At 37.9% G+C, this 17,234-nt stretch overlaps 1 protein-coding gene across 1 annotated transcript in view; it reads right to left on the bottom strand.

Annotated features, from left to right (window-relative positions):
- Positions 1–15,673, bottom strand: part of MEP1A (meprin A subunit alpha) — a 33,148-nt gene extending 17,475 nt beyond the window's left edge. The window contains exons 1-6 of the mRNA XM_025991214.2: positions 15,605–15,673; positions 15,494–15,518; positions 15,356–15,406; positions 10,406–10,446; positions 9,819–9,894; positions 3,320–3,437 (exon numbers count right to left, since the gene is read on the bottom strand). Of these exons, the coding sequence (XP_025846999.2) occupies positions 3,320–3,437; positions 9,819–9,894; positions 10,406–10,446; positions 15,356–15,406; positions 15,494–15,518; positions 15,605–15,673 (380 nt within the window). The remainder of the gene's footprint in view (positions 1–3,319; positions 3,438–9,818; positions 9,895–10,405; positions 10,447–15,355; positions 15,407–15,493; positions 15,519–15,604) is intronic.
- Positions 15,674–17,234: the final 1,561 nt, after the last annotated feature.

The following is a 17,234-nucleotide window of genomic DNA, read 5'->3' as shown; positions in this document are numbered from 1 at the left end:
AAAAAAAACCAGTAGACTCATGATCTTCTCCCAGATTCTCTAAATTCCACATGGTGCAGCATTTTGCTCCCCTTTTTACCCCAATTATTTTGTCTTTTTTTTAATATAAATCCAACTTTTCACCTCTCTTAGCAAATTCAAAGCCTTCCATGAATTGTTTCCTTATCTGCTTTAAGTTGCGGAAGAGGATCTATACTCTAACCAGTGCTCAACAGATTCAGAGATTTGCTCATAATTTTAAAAGAGACCGATGGATTCCAAGTTCTTTGGTGACAATCACATTGTCTTACTTTGCCATCACCTTCCTGGAGATTGTTAATATCATATACCCTCAAATGCTAATGGATTTGATTTCTACTCTGAGGTAGATCTTAATTATCTTCTAATAACATGTTAAGGTATAACTTCCATACCATGAAATTCACCAATTTTAAGAATACAATCAATGATCTTTTGTAACCTCACTGAGTTATGCAAACATGGTCATGATCTATTTGCCTCTCTGACAGTAGCATTTCATTACCAAATCAGTTGACTCCGTGAAATATCCGAAATCCAGAGGAAGCACTTACTATTTACCTTTTTTTTTTTTAACATCCCTCCTCCAATGGAAATGTGTAAGTTGCAAAAATGCCACAACTCTGCAGCTCTCAATCTTTTCCGTTGTCTTTCTAAAAGAACCCAGTTAACATCTTGCTTCAGGGGACCAGAACCCTGAAGGATTCGGGGCACTTTGGTGCAGCTTCTCCCCCCTGCAACTGACCTTCTTCCTCTCTTTTTCCCTTCCCCTAATTTAAATGTAACAGAGCCCCCTCCTGGCCACAGGTAGTAAGAATCTCCCAGATTCAGGTTTTACAGAGAATGTCCCTCAAAGTTGACCTACCTCTTTATCAAGTACTTCAGGGATTTAGTTAAAAACTGAAAAGAAGACAGGAGAATTTTACTAGGAAGGAAAGAACTTTTGGAAAGTGATCACATTAGCTTAGTTTTATTTTTAAGAGAGAGAGAGAGAAAAGACAGTGGTAGCTAAAAATGGATATAAAAGTGTTAAGAAAATGAACTTTTTTTTTTCCTGAAGTCTTCAATAAATAACTAAAGGCTTTGGCACTTTCTTGAAGCTAAAATGCTGCCAAGGGACAAGACGAAAAGGTCAAAAACAGAGAACCTCCAAAATCTGTGTTCTTGGCAAGGCCCAAGCTATACTTTACATGTTTTATCTTCACATGAAAAGAAACTGTGCAAATACTATTGGTTATCTCCACTTATGTGATCCAGAAGAACCTCAGGACATGTTCAGAAACACATTGACTATCTTATCCCTAAAGTGGTTCTTCTGACAGTATTGCCAGGCTCAGAGGATGAAGTTACTACTTGACAGTCATTGAATCAAAAATCAAACAGACACCCTTGATTCCTCTTTCTTCTTAACCCCTCACATGAACTAAGAACTACCTTTTTTAAAAATAAAGACTTTATTTATTTATTCATGAGAGACACAGAGAGAGAGGCAGAGACACAGGCAGATGGAGAAACAGGCTCCCTGAGAGGATTGTGATGTGGGACTCGATCCCAGGACCCCAAGATCACGACCTGAGCCAAAAGCAGATGCTCAACCACTGAGCCACCCAGGTGCCCCTAACAACCAGCTTCTGAGAAGTCCCCTGTTTTCATAGTTCTGAAATCCAGTCCTGCTCCTTCATTTCAACTATTCTTCTTCAGTGCAGGTCCCTTTTTATTTCTGTCCTGGACAGTTGGGACATTCTTTAATTGGTCTCCTGCCACCAGTCATGCTGCCACTTCAATTCTTTATCCACTGTTGCTAGAGTAATTTTTCTAAAATGGAAACCTGAGCATATCATAAATCATGCACAGAATGGTGGATTTCCTCATATATGGTTTATCTCTGACCAGGTTCTTGTTTATGGTCCTGGCTCCATGGCCCACCACTCTGCCCCTTACATACAAAGCTTCAGACACTCAGAACTTAGTGAGTTCTCCAGGCAAGCCAGATTCGTGTTTGTGTTTGCTTTTGTTCTTCAGTCTCTCTTCTCTTCCTCTTTCTCTTCCTTCTTCTTCCTTTCCCCTTTCTCTCTGGGTCTCCCTCCCTTCCCATCCCCATTTTGTCCCTCTTTCTCCTCTGCCCCTATGTCTTCTTGTGGCTCAGAGCACTCCTCATAGCATATCTAACTATTTCCCCTTGTTGTCTCTCCACTATTGCCAATTGCCAACTCTAAACCTTATGAGATCTAAGACTGTGTCTTATGGTTCTTTGTATCTAGAGACTAGCATACTTTCCGGCACATACTAGGTGTACATAAATTTGTGTTTTAATAAAAGCCTGAGCCAAGAGAGCAACTACTCAAGTAAGTAAGGTACTTAACTGGTATCTAAGTGGTCATCACAATTTTATTTTTTTTCTACTATATTTTCCATTTTTTTTTCTTTTTTTTTTTAATTTTTATTTATTTATGATAGTCACAGAGAGAGAGAGAGAGAGAGGCAGAGACACAGGCAGAGGGAGAAGCAGGCTCCATGCACCAGGAGCCCGATGTGGGATTCGATCCAGGGTCTCCAGGATCGCACCCTGGGCCAAAGGCAGGCGAACCGCTGCGCCACCCAGGGATCCCTTCCATTTTTTTTCTTAAGGGGCAAAAGCAGGTGTTAACTTCCTTCCTCATCTCTGTTATCCAACCATAATTAACAAAAACACTAGCAGAACTAGACAACCAAATCCAGGCAACACCTAGAGGCAATCTGGGAGCAGCAGGAGGAAATGTCTCCAGTTGGGCTTTAAAGACACAAACATGCAATCAAGGCAGATGTTAGCTTGGCTTTCCAGCCTCATCTAGCCCAGGTTGACTGACATAAATGCCACTGAAAAAGAGAAACTTTTTCTTGATATACCATTTATTTTTCCTGGGAAATAAATAACTACAAATTACATCTAGAACTTCTCAAAGAAATCCAGCCAACAGAGTAGCATAATTTAAAGGAATACCATAAAAAGGGGTTTATAATTTATATTTTAATACAACTGAGTTTAGAAAAAGTACTGTAATTTAAATCATGACCTAAACCCAGGAAAAGAATCTAAATAAATCTCCTTATGGCCCAGAGGTGTCTAAGCAACTCCTTCTCCATCTAGGGCATTAAAAATGTTATTGAATTTTAAAATTCACAGAAAAAGATTTTATTTTGCTTTAAGTTTCTTCCTAGTTTCTTCTTTTGAAAGACATGTATCAGAAAAAAAGAAAGACATGTATCAGTTTTATAAACAAAAGAATGCATGATTACATACTCTGTAAAATTTCATACTTACCCATCAAACTTTTGAAATATGATATATGAGCTCTCTCCTTCATAGGGCTTGAAATCCACACAGGACTTGAGGCGGAACATTTCAAAAGCATAAAGAATGGCTCCTTTGGCATTCAGCCCTGCAGAAACCAGTAAAAATATCAGTGAACATTATTTAGATCTTAGATAATACACATAACATAGTTTAGAGAAGATCTTGCCACCTAGATAATACACATAACATAGTTTAGAGAAAATCTTGCCACCACATGAAATTCACAGAGGTCTATGGTCTACATTTTTTGGTAGTAAGTAGATTCCTTGTAAACTAAAACTACAAAACTAGTCGTGTACATAAACATTAAGTGCGAACTTTAAATGCATAATGTAAATAGACCTAATGATAAGAATATACCTGTATGTGTAATTGGACAAAATTATAAACAAACTACCTCATTTCCTCTCTCCCCCTTTCCCCATTCAAGTGAAGATCCTGAGCACACTGCCTCAGGAGAGTCACACTGCAGAGCAGAAGATAGAAATGATTGCAACTCATTTCTGTCTTCTATGTAAATAAAGCACTTGGAGAGAAGCAATGAGAATGGTGCTTACCCCAGTCTAATAAGATACCCCCTCTTGCTGGAGGAAGAGAGCAGAGTTTAGAAAGGTTTATGGGTTCTGGAAGCATAAGAAGCACATGTGATGTTAACCTGCTTCCCTGCAAGACATGTGGAAAGATGACAAGACTAAACAGGTAGCACTGGAAACAGCCTTGGAAAATATTTTTATAACCCAAACTTGGAATGAAAGCAGCAGAAGCCTAATGAACCTGAAGAGGCCAGAACAGTAGGGGCTTATTAGTGACCTGTAGGTTAGGACCAGTGACCAATGATCAAATGTTTTTCCTTTCGCCGCACATACACACACCCTGGCATTGCGTAAGACAAGCATGAGGTGGGGAGGAAAGATACTCCAGAGGAATAGAGATTATATTTTACTTAGTATGTGTGTTTTCTTTTTTCTATCCCATCAACTCATTGAAAGTAGAGCTCTAAGTTAAAAATTAAGCTCGGTTATATAAAGTTGTATTTGTTGTACATTTGATTTTGTGCATTCTCTCAAAGAGTTTATAATTCTTAGCACTTTACAAAGTACTTACCTTATGTTTTCCTGGCCCTTATTTCATTTAATAAACTGATTCCACAGCTCAGATGTCATAAGATTATATTAATGTCATTAAATAAATAATCAGTGGAATAATCAATAAATTACTTGTGGAAACAACATAGATAACAACAACAAGAGTATGCACTAAACCTACTGAAAGATTTTCATGAAATTTTATCTATTCTTAGTAACATTTATAATATAAACATTTGTACCCAAGACAGTTAAGTTTCCACAAAAGTTAGGAAAATACTCCAGAGACAATGTAACTGTATTTGCAAAATACATATCTGACAAAAAACTTGTATCTAGAATATATAAAGGACTCCTACAACTCAAAGTAGAAGAGACAAATAACTAATTTTTTTAATGGGCAAACGATCTAAACAGATATTCACAAAGGAAGACATACAAATGACCAATAAGTAAACAAAAAGAAAGTAAAACAGCAATAAGTAGACTAAAACCACAATTAATTGCCATTATATGTTCACCGGCATGGTGGCTAGAATTAAAAAGAATAACAACAATGAATTTTGGCAAGGATGTAGAGTAAATGAACATTCATTCATTGTTTGTTGAAGTCTGTAAAATGGTACAAGCACTTTAAATGAGATCCAACACTAAACCTACATCTGTATTATAACCCAGCAATTTCACTTTAGATATTTACACAGGAGACATGAATATAAAACCATATATTCAAAACAGGCATGTACAAGAATGTTCATAGTAAGTTATTCATAAACACTCAAGCATAGAATCAACCCAGGTGTCTATCAACAGGAGATTGGTTGAAAAAGCTGTCATATACTGTATTCATACAATGGAATGCCACTCAATAATAAAAAGGAAAAGTTATTGATGCATACAACAACATTCGTGAATCTCAAAAACATTTTACTGAGTAACTGAAAAAAGCATAAAATATGATTCTGTTTGCATGAAATTCTAGAACAGGCAAACTCATCTATGATTAAAACAACAAAGGCAGCCTGGGTGGCTCAGCGGTTTAGCGCCGCCTTCAGCCCAGGGCCTGATCCTGGAGACCCAGGATTGAGTCCCACATCAGGTTCCCTGCATGGAGCCTGCTTCTCCCTCTGCCTGTGTCTTTGCTTCTTTCTCTCTCTGTGTGTGTCTCTCGTGAATAAATAAATAAAATCTTTAAAAAAAAATAAAACAACAACAACAAATTGTTATTTCTGAAAGGATAAGAATAACTATGAACGAACATGAGAGAATTTTCTGGGATAATAAAAGTGCTCCATATCTTAATAGGAGTTGCATGCATATTTTTACATTGTATAAGTGTAATGTATAAGTTACAAGATTCATAAATATTTTAAAATTCATTGAACTGTACGCTTAAGACTCCATCCATTTTACTCTATGTACAGTTACATAAAAAAGAACCATAAACAAATATTAGACTTTAGTTAAAGATACACATGCCGCAGTGTTTGGAGTAAAGCATACTGTCCCTGCAATTTACTTTGAAATGTATCAGAAATTGAATACATCTATAGATGGATAGAAGGATGGACAGGATGGATTAATAAGATAAAGCAAATATAGCAGAATGCTGTTTGTATGATGTAGGTGATGAGTATATGAGTGTTCACTTCACAATTCTTTCAGCTTTTCATATATTTAAGATTTTTCATAACAAAATGGGGAAAAGAAAAAGACGATAATTGTAACTTTAAAGAAGAATAAAAACCTATTAAATTAAATTCTATTTCCAGTAAAAAATGCCCCTCAAAATGAAGACAGTAAAGAGATTATTTTGGAGAAAGAAGAGAATTTGTTTTTGTTTTTGTTTTTGTTTTTAACAAGAAATGTTAAAGGAAGGGGTGCCTGGGTGGCTCAGTCAGTTAAGCATTGACCTTTTGATCTAGCATTGGTCTTGATCTCAGGGTTGAGAGTTCAAGCCCCATATTGGGCCCCACACTGGTTATGGAGCCTACTTTAAAACAAAAAAAAATGGTAGAGGAAGTTCTTTAGGCTGAAGAGAAAAGAAACCAGTTAGGAACTCACATCTCCAGGAGGAATGAACAACACCAGAAATTGCAAGTATAAAAGCAAATACAAAGACTACTTTTCTTCATTGATTACTCTGAGACAACTGATTAAAGGGCAAAAAATGATAACACTGTATTATGAGGTTTATAAAAATATGTTGTTGGGCAGCCCCCGGTGGCTCAGTGGTTTAGCGCCGCCTTCAGCCCAGGGCGTGATCCTAGAGACTCGGGATCGAGTCCCCCGTCGGGATCCCTGCACGGAGCCTGCTTCTCCCTCTGCCTGTGTCTCTGCCTCTCTGTGTGTGTCTCTCATGAATGAATAAATAAAATCATAAATAAATAAATAAATAAATAAATAAATAAATAAATAAAATATGTGGTTGAAAATATATATAAGCCAACAATACATGAAAGGAAGGGGTATAAATGGAATGATACTGTTGTAAAATGCTTACATTTTATGCAAAATGCACACTGTTAAGTCTAAGTATACTGTTACATGTGAAGGCTACAAATTGTGTAATTCCTGTGACAAAGCCTCACAAAATAAGACAAAAGGGTTGAGCTAAAAAGCCACTACAAGAGCCAAATGAAATATTAAATTGTTAGATTTAACCAAAAGAAGGCAAGAAAAGAAGAATAAAATAAAAACTAGGAGACAAATAATAACCAATACTTCTAAATCAATTTATATCAATAATTACATTAAATGTAAATAGACCAAATATTCCAATTGAAATTCAGAAGTTGATATATTTTTTTATCCATGCAGACTTGTACAAGAATGTACATTACTGAGCTGTAAAAAAAAAAAAAATGAACTACTGGCCTGCAACAATATGGAAAAACTTCAAAACTATGTTAAGCAAAAGTAGCCAGATACAAAAGAGTACATGCTAAATGATTCCATTTATCTATAAATCAGGTAAAACAATCTAGTCATTAGGAAATGCAAATTAAAATCACAGTGAGATTCCATTTTGCAACCAGTAGAATGGCTGCAATTAAGAAACATTAACACCACCAATGTTATTGAAAATGTAGAGCAAGTGGGACACAGCTACATTGCTAGTGAGAATGAAAAATGGTGCAGCGAGTTTTGAAAACTGCTTGGCATTTTTTACTAAAGTTAAACATATATTTGTCATATGATCAAGCAATTCTATTTCTAGAAATTTGCTCAAGACAAAATATATATATAACATATATATATATTTATTTATCCATGCAGACTTGTACAAGAATGATCATACCATCTTTCTTCGTAAGAGCTCAAACTTAACACAACTTAATGTCCATCAATTGAAAAATGGATAAACAATTGCCATATTAATGGGGTACCTGGGTGGCTTAGTGGTTGAGTGCCTTTGGCTCAGGTCGTGATCCCGGGATCCTGGGATCGAGTCCCGCATCAGGCTCCCTGCAGGAAGCCTGCTTCTCTCTCTGCCTATGTCACTGCCTTTCTCTCTGTGTCTCCCATGAATCAGTAAATAAAATCTTTAAAAAATTGCCATATTACTGAGGAACATTACTGAGTTGTAAAAAAAAAAAAAAATGAACTACTGGCCTGCAACAATATGGAAAAACTTCAAAACTATGTTAAGCAAAAGTAGCCAGATACAAAAGAGTACATGCTAAATGATTCCATTTATCTATAAATCAGGTAAAACAATCTATAGGGAAAGGTGATTGGAATGGTAGTGTTTTGGAGAGGTGGGTAGAGATTGGCTGTACAAGCACGTGGGAAATTTCTGGAGTGATGGGAGAATGGGTTACATACGCATTTATCAAAAGTCATTGGCTTTTACACTGATTTGTGTATTTTACTCTGTGTAAATCTAACTTAATAAAAGAATTGTATACAAATATGAAATTCTAGGATGTTTGCTTTTTTGCAATGGTATAGGCCTAGGCATCCAATTTTTTTTTTTTACACTAAAAGTGATTCTCATGTGGGGTACTTAAGAGCCACTACTGCTGCTACCTTATTTCAGGCCACCTGTCTTCCATCTTACTCTCTTAATCTGTCACCAACCTGCAGCTAAAGAGACCTTGCTACTCAAGCTATGGCCAGCAGCCCAAAAGCACCAGCATCACTTGGGGGGTGGTGCAGAATCTGAGACCCCACCCCCCGACCTACTCTGCAATTCCACAAAATCCTCAGCAGAGCCTTATGTACATAAAAGTCTGAGAGGCACTGACTTAACACCTCACAGAGGCCGGGTGAAGCTTAAATCAAATATTTGGTGAAGGCACCATGTCCAGCACATATTGGTGATTCAATGAGTGTGTCTATGTCTTGATGGAAGGGAGGATAGTGCAGGTGCAATAGACAGGAAGAAAAATTGCAATGGGGAAAAAATACACCTCTGGAAAGCTGATGTTTCTCCAATCGCATTCCAATAAATATGAGTGCTCTGTGAATTTGAAGGTGTGCCACCAAACACTGGGAGGAATAAAACCTCAAATTTCCAAAACAATCACTGAGAACAACAGCATTTGTTTATATCTCACTCTCCTCCAGAAAAGGGATCAGCACTGATGACAGTGGTGGAAAATAGGGAAACATAAGCTCTATCTCCTGAGAGTGGGAGCAGCCTAGGGTCTGTTAAGATTGAGCAAGCTTGTCCCAGCTCCCCCTCTCCTTTGATCTACCTCCATCCATGTGGTATAAGCCTTGTAAGCATTGCATCATCCTGGCTGCTCAGCTGTCAGTCACCTGCTTGAGGTCAGCCAGGGTCCACCATGGCTTCAAATATTTACTTATTTCCCCTGAGTATTATTTCCAACAATGAGTGAACTATAACTTAACCCGCCCTTTATCCTGAGAGAGAATTGAAATTATTAATACTGAGGAACAAGGACTCTGAACATATGAAATACAGATTTTTCTCTTTCTCAAAAGTTCAGAATGTTTGTCTCATAACAAAAGTGGAAGAAATCAGTATGCTGAAAATATATTTAGATTCAGCTAAACTAGTCTTGAAAGCGAAAATTTTTTCATGGTTGTGAAGCCAAATTATATTTCTGTACTTTTATTCTTCAGGGTGCTTTTTGGTTTCATTAACATGTTAATGTGTTCTGCCCTTTTACAATTATTGTTTGATACTCTGTAATTTTTAAAATTACCATTCAATGCACTGTATCTCAGACTGGTTAAGTAGCACTGGGTCAATATAATGTTATGCCTTTCATCTCACAGGATAAAGAATCATCAGGGCTTGGAAACCCTCAGATGCATTGGTGTTACTCCCAATCCGAAGCTGATGAATAGGAGGAGCAGGGGAGAGAAGAGTAAAACCCAAAGCTTCTAATTAAAACAATTAACATTACCCAGATTGTCAGCCAGAATGTAAGGAATGGGGAACTTCCACCTGGCTTCAGGATCTCTCAGGCCATTTCTGGAGTTCTGTGGAAACAAGACAAAGAAGACTGGGAAGGTGAATTCTTGAGGCCCCCTGGCCTCCTCCTCTGCTGAACTTTCATACCACAAACAACCTATCATACGATTCAAACGAGAGTGTTTGTATTCTGATTACAAAAGCAATACTAATTCATTACAGACAATTTGGAAAGTGCAGAGAAATTATTAAGAACTAAATTTAGAAGATCTTCAATTTCTAAAAACTGAGATAGCCATTTTAAACATATTGGTGCATTTCCTTCTCAGTCTTCACTTACTAGGAAAGTTGGGTGAACAAGTAATGTGATAATTACAGATTCTTTGTACAGTTTGTTAATTTTTCATCTGTCTTTGTCATCATCAGCGACAGTGGAAACTCTTGTGGGTATAGATGATAGATTAGATTCTTGCATGTTCTCCACAGTGTCCAGCCCAGGGTTGGACACAGCAGAGGCTCCTAGTAATAAAAAAACAGCCAGTCCTGAGGAATGCTATTGTGTCTTCGGAAGATACTCACCTGCAGGAGGATGTCCCCTTGAAAGAGGTCCAAGCCTGCAGCTAGAGGCAGATTAAAAAGAAGAAGAAATATTTGAACGAGCATTACTGAAAGGCATCTCTCATAATAAAATTAATCTTTTCCATTATAAATCTTGCATTGTTAGTCTTTTGTCAAAGTCTTTGGAAGCAATTCAAAATTCCCTCTAATTGAGTAAATCTAAATAGCCCATCAATATTGTGTATTATCACATCCTTTGTCTTCATTTTGGAACAAGAAACCTTGTCCAAGAATCTTAAAAGTAAGAAATGAGTTAGAAGGGATCTTTTTGATCATTGACTCCAAACCTCTTAGGACTTCAGGGGGCACAAGGGAGTCTTGAGACAGGAAGTAATGCATTAGGTGGTCAGCAGTTGAGTGGGCTTAAGAACTCCTGACTTCCTATCCAAAGTCCTTTCTGCTATTGTTCTATCCTTCCTTGTGAACCTAGGTAAATGACTTGGTTTTGCTCTGTCCCATGACAAAAATAATGGTACCCTCCAAAGCCAAGGTCAAGATGATGCTCTTGCAATAAAGATCAGACAACTATGTATTGATCCATTCAGTCTGTATCTCCAAATATCTGCTGTCAGGAGCTTAGCATAATAAACTTTCTCCATTATGGTATTCCTTGATTCTGGCCTCATCGTGTTTTTGCAAATAAGATTCTTAAAAGGGAAGATCCTGGTAGGAAAAATTTATGAGGATTTGAAAGAATGTCTTTTCTTATGACAACCCTCATGTTTGACAAACAGCCTCCCCTGTAAAACACAAAGTACTCCAAACAGGGTCAGTGGATTGTATTTCATTTTGAGAATAGCCCCTGATTTACAGCTGGGAAATCAAGCTAGAGAGTTATCATCATAGCCTCATACGGTCACAGAGGTCCCATTTGGCAAAGCTGACGGCTCATTCATGGTAAATGACACCACCGGGGTTTTAGGTATTAAGAGGAGTCATGGTTTCACTTGCTAATGATGAAATAAAGCATCACGATCTCTTTCCTCATGCACATATTTCTTAACCTCCATAAACCTAACTTCTGCATATGATAACAGCAAAATTAAACAAAAACAACATCTATATCACTACCCTATGGGAAATAGGACCCAGGTTTTGAATTTCCTTTTCACGAGGTGGAGTATGTGCTGGTCTATTCACACTCTGGCTTAGGCTTGTCATGAACAAACACCTGCATTTTCTGACATTGGTCTGGATTAGGGATGAAGATGACAGCTGGGCTCCTCTAGAGTGATAGGAACAAGCTCATTCAGACCCTGGCCCCTAGGTTGGTCAGCATAGATGGGGTCCTGCAGGGGTAAGAGAGTGCAGCAATGGGGGAGCCGGGAGCACTTCCCAAAGAAACAGATACCCATTAAAAATAAGGTTCAAGAGGGGCACCTGGGTGGCTCAGTTGGGCATCTGACTCTGGATTTCTGCTCAGGTCATCATCTCAGGATCCTGGAATCAAGCACCCTGTCAGACTCCATGGAGCCTGCTTAAGATTCTCTCTCCTTCCCTCTCTCTCTCTTTCTCTCTCTCTCTCTCTCTCTCTCCCCCTCTGCCTGCCCCCTTCCCCGTCCTTGCCCCTTCCCTGCCCCCTCCCCCACCCATCATATCCCTGCTTGCATCCTAGAGTACGCATGCACTCTCTCTCTAAAAAATAAAAATGAAAAAAAAATAAGCCTCAGGAGATTCATTGACCAATCTGCTCGGGCAGCATAGACTTATTAAGCACCTATTATGTGCAAGACTTTGTTCTACATGCTAGGGACGTAGCAGAGAATAAAACAAAGCCCTCAAGTTTTAGTATATGTGCTACCAAAGCGAGCACAAAATGAAGCCCTGAAGGAGGTGACATTCTTGACTGGAGACGGAGGAGAGACAAATAAATGTTGAGTAGCAGACGGTGAAAAGAGCAATAAAAAAATAGGGGAGAAAAGTGGTGAAGGGTGGGAGGGTTGATATTTTATAAAGGGTGGTTTAGGATGACCTCTCTGAGGAGGTGGCATTGAAGCAGAAATCTGATGGAGTGGGAGATAAAAGAAGAGTATTGATGGCAAGGGCAAAAGCAAATAGAAATGAGGCAGGGGGCACTTGGGTGGCTCAGTCAGTTAAGCATCTGCCCTCAGTTCGAGTCATGATCTCAGGGTCCTGGGATCGAGCCCTGAGTTGGGCTCTCTGCTCAGCAAGGAGTCTGCTTCTCCCTCTCCTTCTGTGTTCTCTCTCTCTCCCCCCCTCTCAAATAAATAAATAAAATCTTTAAAGAGAGAGAGAGAAATGATACAAGAAAACCTTGATGTCTTAGAGCAACTTTCTAAATTTCAGCATGAAAATCTCTTGAGGGTTTCTCAGTCAGCAAGTCTAGGGCAGAGCCTAAGAATTTTCACTTCTGACAAGTTTTCTGGTGATACTGATGCTGCTGGTTGGGAGGAACCACACACTGAGAATCACCTCTGTAGAGGAATAGCTAGGGGGTCAGGGTGGCTGAAGAGTCCAAGTAAGTAGGGGAGAGAGCAGTAAAAAAGTAAGACCAGATGGCTGGCCAGGGTCAGTTCATCTCAAACTTTAATTTGCAGGGAATCTGCCGGGGTCCATCCACATGGAGGTGCTGCTTCTGTAGGTCTCAGATAGACCAAAGATGCTGCATTTCTAGAGAACTCTTAGGTGGTATAGGTGATACTGCCTGTGGAATACACCTTGGGAATCAAGGTTCTAGGGCGTGTGTTCTATGTTGTACGAGATGTCAATCATCACTGGCCAATGTCGGAAGACTGGGAGAGTGGATAAGAGAAGTGACATGGCCTGAATCCCTTTTTTTTTTAAGATTTTATTTATTTACTCATGAGAGATACAGAGAGAGAGAGAGAGAGAGAGAGGAAGAGACACAGGCAGAGGGAGAAGTAGGCTCCATGCAGGGAGCCTGATGTGGGACTCGATCCAGGGATCTCGGGATCACTACCTGAGCCAAAGGCAGACGCTCAATTGCTGAACCACCCAGGCGTCCCACACATTGCCTGAATCCTTCCAGAGGAGACCTCTTTCTACTCTGAGGAATAGCCTATGCAGGGGGAGGGCAGGAAAGCAAGGGCAGTTGAGAGGCTGCAAGAACCTGGCCAGACCAGATGGCTTAGGCCAGGGCAGGAAAAGAGAAAGTGCTAAGTCACAACCCGTGATACAATCTGATGGTCAACCCAATTGCATTTGCTGATAGATGGTAAGTATGTTAAGAGAAAGATAAGAATCAGAGGCTCTGAGCCTCTGATCTAGAAGAGGGAATTGCCGTGCTCGCTTCGGCAGCACATATACTAGAAGAGGGAATTGCTTTTACTGAAATGAAAACACTGATGGCAACAAATGTTGGGGTAGAAGGTTAAAACGTGAAGCATAAAGAGAAGACAAAAAGAGGACAATTCCCTTTCTGTGATTTTTCCCAAACAGTTTTTGTGATGTAGGATCTGGCTGTATGGGCAACCTTAATAATTCTGGCAGCAGGGTTGGAAAGAAAAAAATCCACATGGTAAGATTTCTTCATTGGAGGCACAGCTCAGAGGGGTTGGTGGAGAAGAAACATAAAGAGTGGCTCTCAGGTAAAAGAATTATTTGGTCTGGAGAAATCAGGGCAAGATCAATAAAACTCTAATTCTAGTCCCAACTCTGTATAAACTACAGCAAATCCTCCCAAGTCCATACACCTTGATTGCCTGGCACTAAAGAGAGAGAATTTGATGCCTGGCTCTGAAGTCTTGGGGCCCATTCACCAATTTACCTGATCAAACTATTTCTTTAAAATTGTTTCATGCTTTTCCAATTATATATCAATGAGCCTGCCTTCCCTGTAAGTGGGACAAAGCCACAGAAATTCATCCCTTAGGTATGGTTTTTTTGAGTTTTGTAGTCTTCAAATCGCACTGAGCTGAATCAGAAGACCTGGAGATGAGCCCAATCACTATCTCAACCACAAGGAACTTCCTTGTCATCTTCCTACAAAATGGTAACAGCACTTACTCTACTACAGTTTTTTTTAAGATTTTATTTATTTATTCATGAGAAATGAAGAGAGAGAGAGAGGCAGAGATGTAGGCAGAGAGAAGCAGGCACCCTACTGGGAGCCCATTGTGGGACTTGATCCCTGGACCCTGGGATCACAACCTGAGTCAAAGGCAGATGCTCAACCACTGAGCCATCCAGGCATCCCCTTTACTGTGGCTTTTGACATATAACCTCAATTATAAATGCAACTGGTGATAAAGCTTTTGTAAACCACAAGGTATTTAAGATCATAAATATCTCTGTTTCTTGCCAAACCTAACCAAAGATATCCAGAATGTAAAGGCTTCTCCTCATTTTAGAAGCAGAGTAAGAGAGAGAAAAGAGACGATAACCCAAGCTTCTCTCTCCTCTCAGTAATGGACCAGACTGATGGAGTTCTTCAAGAAAAATGTTTATAGACAAGTGTTGAAATGGAAACACCTTTACACTCATCCCTAAGTCCTGAGCAAACAGCTGCTAATGAATATGATACACCAGTAGAGGGGTTGGGGTTTTCCCCCTACTAAATATAACCCTAGGCATATACTACACATGTATACATACATACATATACACATGTGTGTAGCAAGCAGAGTAATCATCTACTTTTCTTTCATTTAAAAAATAAATAAATACAAAAAACCTGAAGTTTTTGTAAACCAAAGTCATGTTATGTATTTCTAGATCCATGAGGCATTCACTAGTTCCTCTAGAAAATTAGGTCTAACCATTATTCTCTTCCCACATTTCCATTTTTCAGAAACTGCGAATTCAAATGAAGCACCAATAGATATTTCTCTCCTAAGGTTACCCAATACCCTATCATAATTGCTATAAAGCAATTGTAGCACAAGATTTAAAATTATTTCAGAGCATTAATAGTACAGAAATTGAACCCACCTAAATTGATTTCTGAAATATCCTTTTGTTCATCAAAATCTTCAGCATTTACTGTTAAAAGTAGGAAAGAAATTGTTACTTATCTTGCTGAATAAAAGAAACTTCAGAAACACTCTATGCATTTCAATCAATTCTTACCATTTCCTTTAGAAATATGCTTAATCTGAAAGAAAATAAATATACAGAAAATTGTTAACATAAACTAGAATTAACATTTCTAAATACCCAAGAAAGCAGAACTCTACTTACTGATACAGCTGCTATGTGGGCAAAAAACAAGATGAAAGAGACAACACAAGTATATCTAGTCCAAACCATTGTTGCGAATGAACAGACTGAGCAAAGACAACTTGCAATAAATACTTTTTGGACCTTGCTCTGGCTGTCATCTTAGAAACTTTGACCCTCACATATGTATCATGGCATTAAAAAAAGTAACCAAAGAAAATGTCATTAACCCTTTTAAGGACAGATATCAAGTTTAACATAAAATCACAAGCTCCCCAGATCAGGGACAGGTTTGAAAAGGTTAATACTGAGATGACCATATAAAAATCAGTAACATTTCTATGCACCAGCATAGAATATTCCTCTACATGAACAAAATTTGTTCATATAACAGATAAAAGTTCCACTTCACAATAGAAATAAAAATAATCTATAAAATAACCATAAAGTACTTAAATCCAGTAAATAATGAATAACAATTTTATGGAAATATTTTAAAGCAATTATCAAAGGACGTAAAAACTATCTATCTATACACATACATACACACATATATTTATTTATACATACAAAATATTCACAAATGGGAAGACTTCATGTAACAAAGATGGTAATTTTTTGACATTAGTCTACAAATATTATTCCAACAAATATCTTATTATTGGAATATCATATTATTCCAACAAATATCTTAGGTTTTTTGTGAAACTTGATAAACAGATAGCCTGTTTCTAAAATTCACATGAAAAAAGTAAACTTCCAACAATATATAAGAAAACTGAAAAGAAAGAACAAGGAGAAAGGAAGTGCCCTAATAGAATATTAAGGATTTTTATAAAGTTATGGTAGACAGTGTGATATTGCCAAAAAGAAAGAACAAGTAGTCTACAGAACAGAACTATCAAACAGATGAAAGCATATATGGGAATTTCACATATGATAGGAACCAAAAAGTCCATAGGGAAACTTTGGTCTTTCAGTAATAATGTGGGGACAAAACAACAGCATTTTCATATGAGAAAAAAATTTAACTCTCACACATACACTGTTCATACACACACACACACACACACACACACACACCCCACAGAAAACTGAGTTGATTAAAGATGTATATACAAAATCTAAACTTTGAAAAAATATAGGAAAATGCTTTTAACTTTGAGGTCAGAAAAGATTGCTTAAACAAGAAGAAAACATAAATCATAGTAAATCTATCAAAATTTAAACTTTTCATGACAAAAGACACAACAGCATAGTTAAAAGCCACAAATGGAAGAAAATATTCATACTGCATATAGTTGAGGAAGAGTAAGTTATCCAGGATATATAAAGGAATTCCTACAAATCAATATGAAATTTAAAAAGAGAAAAAGATGGTCTAAGGGAAAAATGGGCAAAAAAATATGAACACGGAATTCACAAAAAAAACAAAAGGCCAATAAAAAACATATTAAAAGATTTTTAACCTCACAATCAGAAAAATATCAGTTCCAATAACAATGAAATGTCGCCTCATGCTCAGATTGGCTTAAATGAAGAAGGCTGGTCATACAAGAATATGAGAAAATAGGAAATTTTACACACTGCTGGTAGACCAGCAACCTGATGCTATCTAATAAGTTGAAATGTGCATAGCTTATAAGTTAAA

This window comes from Vulpes vulpes, chromosome 1 (assembly GCF_048418805.1).
Source record: "Vulpes vulpes isolate BD-2025 chromosome 1, VulVul3, whole genome shotgun sequence".
NCBI lineage: Eukaryota > Metazoa > Chordata > Mammalia > Carnivora > Canidae > Vulpes > Vulpes vulpes.
This window is presented reverse-complemented; position numbering and strand designations above follow the sequence as displayed.